Source organism: Agrilus planipennis, unplaced genomic scaffold (genome assembly GCF_000699045.2).
Source record: "Agrilus planipennis isolate EAB-ADULT unplaced genomic scaffold, Apla_2.0 scaffold159, whole genome shotgun sequence".
NCBI lineage: Eukaryota > Metazoa > Arthropoda > Insecta > Coleoptera > Buprestidae > Agrilus > Agrilus planipennis.
The window spans coordinates 711,201-725,272 of NW_020438919.1; the positions used below are offsets into that span (position 1 = coordinate 711,201).

Below are 14,072 nucleotides of genomic sequence, written 5' to 3' on the forward strand. Positions count from 1 at the left end.
TTTCTCACCCTTCTCTATTATCACACAGCCATAAAGTTACAATTTTTATACAATAAATATTTAATAAATTATACAAGAATGTACCGTATATAAACTAATTAACAACAAATACCAAAAAATATTTTTATACAATTCGGCAAACCCATTTGAAAACCGTTAAAGAAAACGATATTACAATGGCATGATTATCGTAATATTTTGACATAATTGAACTACCACTTATCAATTATCTTCCTGTAATGAAAATACCAATGTAATGCATTACCTTATTTAGGTATTGTTTATGACGTTACCATTGTCATCCATGACAATCCAAAATACATATTATTTCATATAAAAATTAGCAAACTTGTAAAAGTTGTGTGTATATAGACATATATAAGAATACGGTTTGTAAAAAATTGTGTAAAAATATAAAATAACACAGATTTGCGTGTAGTTGCATACATACGTCCCTGTCTTAAATTTTCCGATCAATAAGTGAAAAACCATCAAAACCCATAAACGCAAGAAAAATAATATATTATTGTGCAATGTTTTATATTGGTTCCGGATGTAATCTTTGTTCCTTTTCATAATTCTAAATAAAGCCCATTATTCATAATTCACATGAAACTGAAGTTTATAATACTTTATTTAAATCTGTTCTTTTTCATAATCCTTTAGTAATACCAAAATAAATATAAAAAGTAATCATCTGAAATATTTTTTGCACACACTATTATAATTTTGCACTTACTGATCGTTTCTGATTTTTTTCACGAACTAAAATTGTACCTATGGTAGTCATAAGGATATACAGATATGTTATATCTAGCCAGGCAATGATTTCATAATAAATTAATTACAATATGAATCGTAAGCTCGATAGATTGGCCTTGTTAATTAATTCTTTTCCTTTATTCACAGTACGCGAAAAGTGAATTGATTTTATGTAACCATTTCATGGAAACCGAATTAGTCGCAAAAATTCGATCACAACAAAAAATTGATTCTATACGCCAATATAAAAGAAACACACACACGTATGTGTTTATTGACATATATATACACGTATATACCTAGATACTTTAGAAGTATGTGCTTTCCAATAATTACTGTGTATGTGACTTTTGTGGTCTACGAAACACGACAAGAAGTTGTTGAAGGTTTAACTTAAATGTCCTAAACAAAATAATAACAATTACTTAATATAATAACAAATTATTGTTTAAATTTTGTTTAAATCTTATAAAACATATTTCGACTTATATGTCGTTATGGTCTGTGTGTCAAAATTGAAAGCACATTATAAAAATAGAGGTAAAAATGTGCATTCTTCAATAATTTACTATTTCATTATTTTGGTGATTGTCCGTTGAAATTTATAATGTACAATTTTGGTTAAAATTTTGATTTAGAGAAGCATATAGAAGCGTTTCCCGTGTAATCTCATTAAGTTGTCGGACGAAACTTAATTTTGGAACAAGTGGTAGTAGACAGATGCTGACGAAAAGGTTTTTAATAAAGGAGCCAGGGGGATAATCCCAAAATTACGAAGACTTTTGAGAAACCAACGGTTACAAACTCTACGTGGAAGTCTTACATCAAACAGGTTTTTCCAAGGTCATGTGAAGTTATTTGCAGTCACGGCAAAGAGTAAACGACATCAAAAATATTTAGTTTAAATCTCGTAATTTCTAAACTTGCTGACGATCTCGTTCGGAGCTTCGCTTGACCACGGAGAGTTGCTCTTCCCTCCAAAATGCAAGTTGGCGCCTCCTTCTGAGGCCCGGCGGTGGACTGGACTCGACGTCGCTCCCAAGCTCGACGGGCCAGACGATCCTCCGGACCCCGTTAGCATACGGTCCTTAGTTTTCGGTGTGGTCCAATGCATCGACTGGTGCACGTGCTCCTTCATTCCCAGCCACTGCCTGTAGCTGATGGCGATGCCGCTGTTCTTCCATTTGTCGTAATTAGCGCGCTTTTCGGGATCGCACAAAACATCTTTCGCTTCCTGCAGCTTTTGGAATTTAATTTCCGCTTCTTTGTCCCCCTTATTCTTGTCTGGATGGAGTTGAAGCGCGCGTACCTTGTACTCGACATTTATTTGTTCCACCGTGGAATTCTCATCGCAGCCAAGGATTGTATAATAATCATCGTCCGCTTTGTAGTTAAGAATATCGTCAACAGCACTCTGCATCTTGTGTTAAATCAAGACAAATTCCTCCGTTTAACTAACCTCACGATACAACTGAACAATGCACATTTGTTTTAATATTCGCGCAGCAGTTGAACATGCAGCATTAACCGACTGTGAAGTTCGAGTTTCACTCGGTCACTTTTCGATTGTATTATATAATTTTGTTTTCACGTAGTTTTGTTGTCTTTTTTGTGTTAACTACGGCACGCGAAATGCACACACCGAACGTCGATTACTAAATCTAGGTGAAAGTGCCGCATATTCTCAGTGGCTCTGTTCGTAGCATGGCTGCGCACCCGTGTGGTCATTTTTTATTGATCTAGCGCCTGAAAATTTATTATCCGTAGGAAAATCCCAGCCTTCTGTACTTAATTAACTGGAATTTCCCTATTTTTACACGATAAAACCGACTGTATATAACGCAGATCCATATAAACCTAAAATATGTACGCCATTTCGGAAAAACCCGCCGCGTAAAATATTAAAGGCCGTTTGATGCACTGGCGTACGACATCTAGCGATTTGCTTCGAAATTATCTTGATCAGATTTTTTCTGCATTTTAGGGGATTTAGCGGAAAGCCTCATAAACAACCTGCTAATTGTTCAGACGCGCAGCGAGAGCTACTCTATTAACTTCCTCGAAAGCAATTTCCGCATTTTTTTTTTCAACAAATAATCGAATACGACCCGACCGAATAAATTAAAGCCATAAAAAGAAAAACTTATGATCACTAAACGACTTCACTTTAATAAACTGGTAACAACACTAATTTGTAAATGAATCGCAAATATGAGACGTCTTGCTTAAATGAGATAATAGATTACGCAGTAATTAGAAAGTTGTTTTTATTCGGCAGGACCCCTGTCTATCTAAGGTCAATTATGGATTTATATAAACAGTAAAAATGTTAATAATAACGACAGTACCGTATCTGCACATATTAATAATCGCTAGTAAGTATACAATAATTGTATTGACAAATTTATCTACTATAAACATGAAGAAACACAATATCAAAAGACAGCAAAAATGCTAAACAACTTTGCGAATGAAACTGTCGATGAGTTGTTCAACAAAACGCATTCACACGCTCTAATCAATGCATTAGCAAAAGAGATAAGAAAATAATTAAAAGTTGTGTGATAAGAATCACTGATATTCCTTTCATATTAGCAGCTTTCTTAGAAAAAATTTTTGATGCCCATAAGTATGATTTTTAAAAAAATCTACAGGCGTTCCTAGCTAGTCTAGGAGCCGTAGTAAATTATATATATGTATATCAGGGTTTATTAACGTAGGGTTTGTGGATCCTCTAGGAGGTCCACGATATCAGAAGCGAAGGCCCATTGCTACCTTATCTAATAGAATTTATTTATCCTAAGATTATATGCAATGCAAAATCACAGACAATTTATTAATTTAACGTCTTTGACAAAAATAAATCCCTTCTATGTTCAAAATTAAGAAGACTCTCTTCAATCTCCCTTTAGGAATCGTGAGGATGGTTGGAGGGTGGTTGGGATGAAATACAATAAGATGAACGAAATGAAGACAGAAAAGAGTTCAATATTATCTACTGCCCCAGCATTTGCCTACGTGATTCAAGGAAACAACAAAAAAACTTGAGTCAGGACCGCTAAGTAATAAGCTCTTGGCGAAGCTGCTTTGTTATCTATGCTCGTGAACGGATGATTTGGATAATTTCTTTAACGTTGTAGGTGTATTTGAAGAATGACTTTGTAAGGGTGAGAAACGAGGATGTTAAGTGTGGCATAAAAAAAATGTGGAGTTATAGGCAGACTGAAAAGGTTCAAAATCATTAGAAAGAGTAGGAGTAGAACAATGCAAACGATGCTGTGGGATTCAATAATGAAAATAAGAGACAAGATCATACCTTCTCAGAAAAAGTTAAGGGGTAGTAAGAAACATACTAGAAGCAGGAACAGACGTAGGATTGGTTTAGATTACTGTTCACAAATAGTTGGGAATGTGGATGCTTTAGTTTTAGAGAAATGCGAAGATTATCTCATAGATTCAGTTCATTTTTGACAATGTTTTCTTTATTACTTTGACCATGTGGATCACACGTCTTTATTTTGAAACTAGATTGGGAGTAGACATTTAAGGACCAACTTAATAAGTGAAGCCATGACATTGATATATGGAAAAAAAAGGATAAACTGCTTCATTGATATATCAATTCTTAGCCCAAACCCCTGAAATTGTGGCGAAAAATCGATTTTTTAGGCCAAAGGACATTCGTTTCTATAAGCGAAGGTTTAGTTTATTCACGGTGTACGGTGGCTTAGCAAAATTAATATGCTGTACCTACACATTATGGCTATCTACTGCATTATTCATGTTTTTAAAAAATTTTCTTTTCGTGCAGGTGAAGAATGCGGGCAAAAATGAAGTCACAACCAAAACCATTTACAAATAAATATTCTGTGCATAACAAAGACGTAATAACTTGCAGTAGTAGGTACCAGATAACTCATTCTGTACGCTTGTAGAATGTATAAAGCAGAATGTACGGATTGTAACAAATTGGTAACCATAAATGCATGGCAAAAGCAGTAGGTAGATAGCTTAATTATAACGGTAATGCCATCATCCATTCTGTAGCTCTTTTTATAACAACGGGTATATGTAGTGGTATATAACGATAATGAACGTGTAGATATACACACACAAATACACATGCCCTCTATTATGTATGCAGGTAATGCTGATAATGCAACTACGCCTTGGGTCAGTGAATATATCTGCGTATATTAATTATTTATTGATTAATCAAGGCTTATGCTGATAAATACAGTATATAAATAAATCTTCTATTTTGATACAGAAGCAAAAGATGTTGGTTAATAAAACGTATGGATTAATAAATGAAAGCGTTCTTAATAGAAAATAAAAGAGAAGAAAATCGAAGATACGTTCTCTAATCAATGAGCTTTTTAATTAAAATAATTCAAATTTCCATACACTCAGAAAAAGCTGTCAAACAAAGTTCTACAATTGCAATAATTTTCGTTAACAGTAGCATTGTAGATACATATAAAAACAAACAATTTATAGGAAAATGAAGATAATATTGCAATTACTCTTTTCCCTACAAATTTCTTGTCTCTCTACTGCTACTTTGAATAATATCTACTGCAAATTACTCTTATATCTTACATCCTTTATGTTATATCCAAATAAAGGCGATAGATATATCGCCATCTGATGGGTATTTACTGCTACTGAAGTATTTTAGTTAAATTGTCACCTTAAGATATTTAGCGGAAAGATCACTTCGCCAAGACGAAGTCACTCACGAAAATTGTGTCCGTTATTAGTGATCACTTTAAAAATTATTGTCTATAAATAAGCAACAGCATAAGTTATGAATTTCTTTATAAATGAAAGTGGTTTTTATGCAATTCGTTTCTTTTTATTTTTTGAATACCATTTTGACCTTTCGTATTTGCCAACCTGGGGGTGATTTCTCCTTGCTGTTTATTGTAGTATTTCCACCTTCTTTCACAATTAACCTAGTTATTTTATGATTCCACGTTTCAAACGGAAAGCTTTTGAAGTAGAAAAGTAATAAGAAAATTGACCCAAAGGCTTTTCAGTTTTTCTGCTACTCTGTGTAATAGGCATATTGTTGGGAAATATATTTTTCAGTTTTATGTTAACTTTTCTCTAGAGAAATATACAGCAAAAACAAGTTCACTTTCATTTTGCGAATTACTGAAAATAAAATTACGAAAAGTTTACGTAAATATTACAAGACCAGAAACACTTTGAGGATTTGACCATAGAAATTAAAGTGAAAAAAAAGTTTTAGGATTTCTTTATTTTCTGATGACGTTACGACAGTATGGCATAAACTAGGGATGTGCTAGGTTCCCGATTTGGATGGCACTTTTTTAAGATGCTGTAGGGTACCGGATAATGACGCTGGGTACTCGACGATGTCGGGTAATTATTCTATATCTTATATCTTTAATTACGCGATAATTCTTCCCAGATATAATAAAGCACATATCTAATATTTTGAATTTCAGTTTTTTTTTTATGATTTCATCATTCAAATATGAGGAAGACTTACCTGTACTGCAGCTTTGAGGCATTGCGGTTCCGTGCAGACCGGAAATTGCAGATGGTGGGGTTTCCTAGGCCAAAGCGCGGCCAGAATGACAATGATGACGAAAAAAAGCAGCGAGACCAGAAGCAATACTAAAGCGAGTCGAAGACCTCGTCTTGTCAGGCTGGTCTTTTCTATTAGCTGATGTTCCTTTTCAAACCAGAAGCCCTTTCTGTGAGCGGACGACGGTTGTTTTTTACAATCGATACACGGATCGTTTTCGTCCGATTCCGGAAACCGTATTACGTTGTTTTCCGTACCGTTCTTTTTCTCTGGCGACACTTTGTTCTCGTTTTCACCCATCGCAAAATCGGTTGTTCTACGATCAAAGATTTTTTCGGTAATTACCAACAGAAATTGGAAAGGAAATGCTGTCTAAGCAATAGGTACTTTAATTTAATTTAAGGTCAATGTTATCCAAACTTTATAAAATTAACAATAAGTGCAAGGTTGGAATTACACGGTAGCAAATGTTTATTATTTATTGGGATCCGTCAAATGGGAGGAGCCTAAAAACATGGCGCCGATTAGGGAAAATTTATCGTAGTTCCTATAGTGTACCGTGCAATTTCCAAGTTTTTAAATTACGATAAAATGATAAGTATTGACACAATATGTGATTGGGCTGACACAAAGCCTCGGAAAGGAAATTTCGTTGAAGGTGAGCGTGTTTTTAATGCCAATCACATTATAAAATTCGGAAATAACAAATCCGGAAGCTAGCCTTCAAATTCCGTCAAGTTTACTGCCTACTTTTTACAAACTTCGGATTTAAAAAGTGATTCACGTTATATAATTGGTGAGGTGATTCTGGGTGATTTAAGCAATATCATATCAATGACTTGCACGTGCAAAGCCGATTTAAGAGAACGTTGCAAACACATTATTGCAACTTTGTTGTATTGCAGCAGGTAGGTTCTTAACCTCAAAATACTTATATCGTATCATTAGAATTGTGTTAAATCAATTACACAGGAATAAATAATTTCTCACTTTATAATTTTAGTATGATTCTAGTTTTAAATATTAAGGTTATGGCTGATGGTAAATACTTGCTGAAATATAATCATGTGCATTAAAATGACGTGAACAAATTTTTATTCCGGAATTCACTTCTTTGATACCTACTGCTTTCATCCAAGCTTCTATTAGTTTACTTTTTTCTCTAATTTTCCGAATATATTTTTTACATATATAAAACGGTTAATTTTTATTGGGAAGTAGTTAATGTAGGTGAAGAGTGAAGATCTATGTCTGAAGTGCTATTGCAGCTTTTCACTGAACATATTAACTTTTTATTTGATTTAACTTAAAAGAAAACTTCGTCGACACCATCATCAAAAATATTTTTACTTTTTTAACGTGTTTTATTATTTTAATAAACAATTTAACAATTTGCGTGCACAGTTCCTATGTAAATTTTTCCCTCATTCGAGTTATAAATTTTGCCACCAGATGGTGTATGCCCATTTGACGGATCCCAATTGCGGTATTTTTGTAACTATGCAAACATAGAAAAGATGGAGATTGCCTTAAATTTAGATTACATATGTATTAAGCAATTTGTTACATTTTTCAGTTAAATCATGCACTTTTTTATTTAAGAAGCTAATCTTTAAAAATTTCCGTAACCAAACCAAAATTGATTATTTATTTTATATACACATAGATGCATCTAAATGACCGATAAACTAATGATATAATAAATTATTAACGTTCAACTTGAAACTATTGAAATACAGTAAAAGATTATTTGCATTCCGAAGACACCAAATTAATTATGTATTATGATGCCGGCAAGTGATAGCAAGCGCAATGTTTATCAATTAAATTATTATACTTTCTTCTAGCTTTTTTATACTTGCAGCTTGTGTTTTAATAAGAAATAATAAATATTATTAAGTTTTTTATTTTACAGCAGCTTTTAAAGGGCCAATTAAAAATATGCTACTTCTTCATCGATAAACAAAAATAGAAAAATTGAACTCTTTGTGTTATTTCTGTGTAAATTAAATAATTGTTGTTATTTGAAGCATCCTAATGAAAACTACTTTTTAGGTTTTCGGATGGATATTGAAATTTAGCTTTAAGTACGTATGTAAGTACGTATCTTTTGGCTTTATACCTATTATTTAAAAGTGGGTACTACTTTATAAGTAAATTCTTTGTGCAACTACCTCAGTACATTGATGCATTTGAATTTGTCATTATTCATTATTCCTTGTCCGATTTCTAACGGTCTGTTGTGCAGTCTTACCTAATGCAATTTCCCGGTTATAAGTTGTTTCCGTACGTCACTGTTTTCCTCGCACACGCGAATAACATTTCACCGAACCACAACGCAAACCGAAAAGTAATTAATTATGTTCGTTGACGAAGGTGAAAACAAACGAAAATCGCACTACCGAAAACAAGCACTAAACGACTAAACTACACCCGCATATTGTCCAGGATCTTCCGTTTCCGAAACACGAGTGTTTGCAATAGGGAACCCGACAAAATATGTATACTATTCCAGTAGTTGATGTATCTAGGTAGGTTTAAACATGTGTACGCGTGGTAGGTTTGGATGTATGCATGGAACTCTGGTGTTCTTGAGCTGTAAAAATAAACACACTTATCAAAGTATATCGCGCTCTATTGTGTGCCATTTTAAGACGAAACACTGATAAAATATAACGAAAGCAATAATCGCAAAAAATTAACCGAGATGAGATTAAAGATTTATTGCATGTTCTGCATGCTGTGAGGGAAAAATAATTAAATAAAGCCCTTAATAATAATACATATATACATCAAAAAGTAAAGTAGGATAAAAACGATCTAAATGGAAAATAAAAAAGCCCTTCAGGTGAAATTTACTTTTGTATTTTATTTTATTAAATGGCTTCGCGTAAATTTTGATCTTCTAATTTAAAGAAACTGCAGAAGAAATGATGGGATACGTATGGTGCTACACAATTGTTTTTTAGCCTACATAGAAAGAGAAACTTTTATTGTTTTTTTTATATTTAGCAAATGAATACCTACCTACATGTATATAAGAAAAATTATTGACTTTCTGTTGTATACGTAAAATGTAAAACTATAGGTACTTACTCGATTTATCACAAAAAGTTATTTAAATAATATAATATTACCTATCAGAACAGATTAGTAAATAAACTTCAATAGTTTTTAATATACTTATGTACCTCCAGATTTTATTTTATGGAGTTAATTTTTTGTTCTAAAAGACAGTTTGCCACTACTGTTAATTTACGTAAAACAAAATGATTCCAGATTTAAAAGTAAGTACGTATAACCATGATATTATTACTGTATGTCTCACTTCGCATAGTTTTCTTTTTATTACTTTGACATCCAATACTACGGCATTTATTTCGTTCTTGCGTAACCGATCCGAGTCCATTCAAGTACAGATTGTCTCATTTTGTAGGATTATAGTAATGAAAAACAGATGTCTTATTTGAAGTTTCAGTCATTAAAATAGTAGTTAATAAAAATAATTATAAACATTCGACTTCATTTATTGTCATTCTTCTTTATTCAGTATCTTCAAACTCATTTTTTTTGTACTCTTTGATAACGACTGTTTGGTCGAAAATCCAAACGGTGTATCGTGAGATTCCATAAAGGTTTCTAACACAAGCTTAGTTTTCCTTAAGGATTTTCGGAAGTTACAGTGTGAAATAGTTAGTTTTAACTTTGATGTTTTTGTTTGGATTTTTAATACTTTAAGTCTGTTTTGTTTCACTGCTAATTTGTAATTAATTTTTAACTAATTGCAAGCGTGTTTAGTTACTTACCATTTAGCATGTGAAAGTAACTTTTCCACACTGCAAAATATTTAACATCTTTTCTGATTTTAATTTATCAAATATCTTAAAAAAAATATGATTTGAAGTTTAATTATTCAGTTATTTTACTAGTCAAATGTCCAAATATTTATGATGCTACGCGATTTCTTCGCTGATTGTCAACCGATTTTAATAATGTTTTTATTGAGTAGGGTATGTCTCAAGGGTGGTACCACTTAAATTTGAGAACAATATTCCACCTCTAAGGGTGGAAAATTAGGGAATGATTTCCGTTTTTAACTTATAGTTTTCTATAGACAAAGTGAGTCTGGAAGGTAGAATTTTACGCAGGGAAACTTATAACAGAATAGCAATAATTAAAAATTGCGGTTTCTAATAATTTGCAAAATTTATACATAGATAATTTGTAAACGGTAAGTATGTTCAAATTTTCATATCATTTTGATAGGTACTGTCATGACCCAAAACTGTGAAGTTCTCATAAAAATATACATTAATTTGTGTATTTATCATACCTTAAAGCTTAAACAATCTCACTGTTACTTTTATATGGTGTCAACCTACTTACAATTCCACAATGTAAAATTACGGAAAGAATGATAAACAACTGATAGTGTTATTTCACCAATTAAACAAATACCTACATAACTACATAAATTAAAAATAAATGATCCAATTCAAAAGTAACAAACCTAGATACTACATCCCTGTTATTCTTATTTTTAAGTAGACAGGTACTGGTATTATTAGAAAAATACAAAATTGTTCACTTTAGTCTTATTTTATCTCCGAAAATTAAGGACTAAAATCAACTGTTATANAAATGATGGGATACGTATGGTGCTACACAATTGTTTTTTAGCCTACATAGAAAGAGAAACTTTTATTGTTTTTTTTATATTTAGCAAATGAATACCTACCTACATGTATATAAGAAAAATTATTGACTTTCTGTTGTATACGTAAAATGTAAAACTATAGGTACTTACTCGATTTATCACAAAAAGTTATTTAAATAATATAATATTACCTATCAGAACAGATTAGTAAATAAACTTCAATAGTTTTTAATATACTTATGTACCTCCAGATTTTATTTTATGGAGTTAATTTTTTGTTCTAAAAGACAGTTTGCCACTACTGTTAATTTACGTAAAACAAAATGATTCCAGATTTAAAAGTAAGTACGTATAACCATGATATTATTACTGTATGTCTCACTTCGCATAGTTTTCTTTTTATTACTTTGACATCCAATACTACGGCATTTATTTCGTTCTTGCGTAACCGATCCGAGTCCATTCAAGTACAGATTGTCTCATTTTGTAGGATTATAGTAATGAAAAACAGATGTCTTATTTGAAGTTTCAGTCATTAAAATAGTAGTTAATAAAAATAATTATAAACATTCGACTTCATTTATTGTCATTCTTCTTTATTCAGTATCTTCAAACTCATTTTTTTTGTACTCTTTGATAACGACTGTTTGGTCGAAAATCCAAACGGTGTATCGTGAGATTCCATAAAGGTTTCTAACACAAGCTTAGTTTTCCTTAAGGATTTTCGGAAGTTACAGTGTGAAATAGTTAGTTTTAACTTTGATGTTTTTGTTTGGATTTTTAATACTTTAAGTCTGTTTTGTTTCACTGCTAATTTGTAATTAATTTTTAACTAATTGCAAGCGTGTTTAGTTACTTACCATTTAGCATGTGAAAGTAACTTTTCCACACTGCAAAATATTTAACATCTTTTCTGATTTTAATTTATCAAATATCTTAAAAAAAATATGATTTGAAGTTTAATTATTCAGTTATTTTACTAGTCAAATGTCCAAATATTTATGATGCTACGCGATTTCTTCGCTGATTGTCAACCGATTTTAATAATGTTTTTATTGAGTAGGGTATGTCTCAAGGGTGGTACCACTTAAATTTGAGAACAATATTCCACCTCTAAGGGTGGAAAATTAGGGAATGATTTCCGTTTTTAACTTATAGTTTTCTATAGACAAAGTGAGTCTGGAAGGTAGAATTTTACGCAGGGAAACTTATAACAGAATAGCAATAATTAAAAATTGCGGTTTCTAATAATTTGCAAAATTTATACATAGATAATTTGTAAACGGTAAGTATGTTCAAATTTTCATATCATTTTGATAGGTACTGTCATGACCCAAAACTGTGAAGTTCTCATAAAAATATACATTAATTTGTGTATTTATCATACCTTAAAGCTTAAACAATCTCACTGTTACTTTTATATGGTGTCAACCTACTTACAATTCCACAATGTAAAATTACGGAAAGAATGATAAACAACTGATAGTGTTATTTCACCAATTAAACAAATACCTACATAACTACATAAATTAAAAATAAATGATCCAATTCAAAAGTAACAAACCTAGATACTACATCCCTGTTATTCTTATTTTTAAGTAGACAGGTACTGGTATTATTAGAAAAATACAAAATTGTTCACTTTAGTCTTATTTTATCTCCGAAAATTAAGGACTAAAATCAACTTGTTCTATGTTTTGATGCAATGAAAAATTTTAGAAGACAACTGATACAGTATAACAGAATTTTCAGTGCGCCAGTCAAATTAGCACTAATTCAGTATTTTTATGTATGTAGTCGATGTTTTTAATTCGTACCTATGCAATACAACAAAATTTTTAATTGTTGCACTACAGTACTTCGTAATAATATTTTAAATTTTAATATTGTATTTAGATACAATGATTAGGTAGTATCTAATACTTATTCATTGTATAGAATAATTAGTACCTAATACTTATTTATAGTGTGGAATAATTTTTGTACTTCAGTACTTATCATCATTTTTAAAGTACCCATTTATAGAGAAACTTGCAATTAATAGAATTCCTCTAAATATTCTTACCTGGCTATTGGTACCTATTTTGGGTAGGTATTTATTAGGCATTACCATTAGAAAAGCGAAAACTGCTCAAGTTATCAAAGAATGTGTGAAACATTGTGAATTACTATTAAGCCAAAGACTTGTCCAACTAAAGTAATTTCAAGGTTGTTTCTGGATTAGATACTGCCAAACACAGACACGAAAATAAAACGATTGCGGTCACTCATTCATTCCCGATAAGAATTTCTTAGGATAGCTTAATTTATATTCTACGAAGTAGGTACCTAGTTTCGAATTCAGGGTCAAATACAAACTTTATCTGTAACAAGCAGGTATTTGCATAAGCACTATTGTAGGTACCGGCTCTATCAGCTTACTATTTGCTTGCAGAGTTAGTAGGTATTTGTACCATGGTGACATTTCTTTGAACTCGTCTGCCATTATATGAGTTTAATGTACCCATTATATTTATTTTCAAGAAATCCATACTTGGCATAATACATATTTACTGAACACCTTTTCTTTTGTTTAACAATTTTTATTTTCTATTTTAGAAATACGTACTAATTAATATTGAAGACTTAATTACCGTTTTCTTTAGGCTTTACAATAAATCATTCATTCAATAAGGACATTTAACTTCCTTTAATAACATACCTCTACTTAACTCCATAAAATGAAGAAAAAAAATAACGATTAAAGTGCTCAGTAGCCACCTGTTGAAAGTTAAATTCGAGTGGAGGGGTTAATTAAATAGTTCTTACCTGTCCAGTAATGAGCTACCGGTGAAATGACAACCAGATCTTGACGTTTACTAAACTTTAACCCTCTGTCCAGTGAGCGATAACAAAAACACGTACTTTTATTATAAAACCTAACGATAAACAACGGAAACAACAACCACTTTTTGTTCCTCACGACAGGCACTACAAATTCTTTAAAATAAAAGGTGGGTATTCAAGTTTTGCCCGGTGTAGTGGCACTACTATGAGCATCCGATGTTACTGCATGGTTACTGCTAACGGTACCTACTAATGCTTATGCAAAAC

The 14,072-nt window shown here is 31.7% G+C and overlaps 2 protein-coding genes across 4 annotated transcripts in view; both read right to left on the bottom strand.

Moving 5' to 3' along the window:
• Positions 1-2,994, bottom strand: LOC108737374 (J domain-containing protein). Its single transcript, XM_018470194.2, has one exon. It carries the CDS (start codon positions 2,180-2,182, stop codon positions 1,664-1,666), a length of 519 nt encoding a protein of 172 aa, XP_018325696.1. The 5' UTR covers positions 2,183-2,994; the 3' UTR covers positions 1-1,663.
• The window catches only part of LOC108737373 (protein gone early-like), a 129,355-nt gene extending 115,307 nt beyond the window's left edge, over positions 1-14,048 (bottom strand). The window contains exons 1-3 of one of the 3 annotated variants that reach the window (XM_025973752.1): positions 13,788-14,048; positions 8,497-8,918; positions 6,284-6,694 (exon numbers count right to left, since the gene is read on the bottom strand). In XM_025973752.1, coding sequence (XP_025829537.1) covers positions 6,284-6,694; positions 8,497-8,514 — 429 coding nt within the window. In that variant the 5' untranslated portion in view covers positions 8,515-8,918; positions 13,788-14,048. The remainder of the gene's footprint in view (positions 1-6,283; positions 6,695-8,496; positions 8,919-13,787) is intronic. The other 2 variants (XM_025973753.1, XM_025973754.1) reach the window with 2 other exon arrangements.
• Positions 14,049-14,072: the final 24 nt, after the last annotated feature.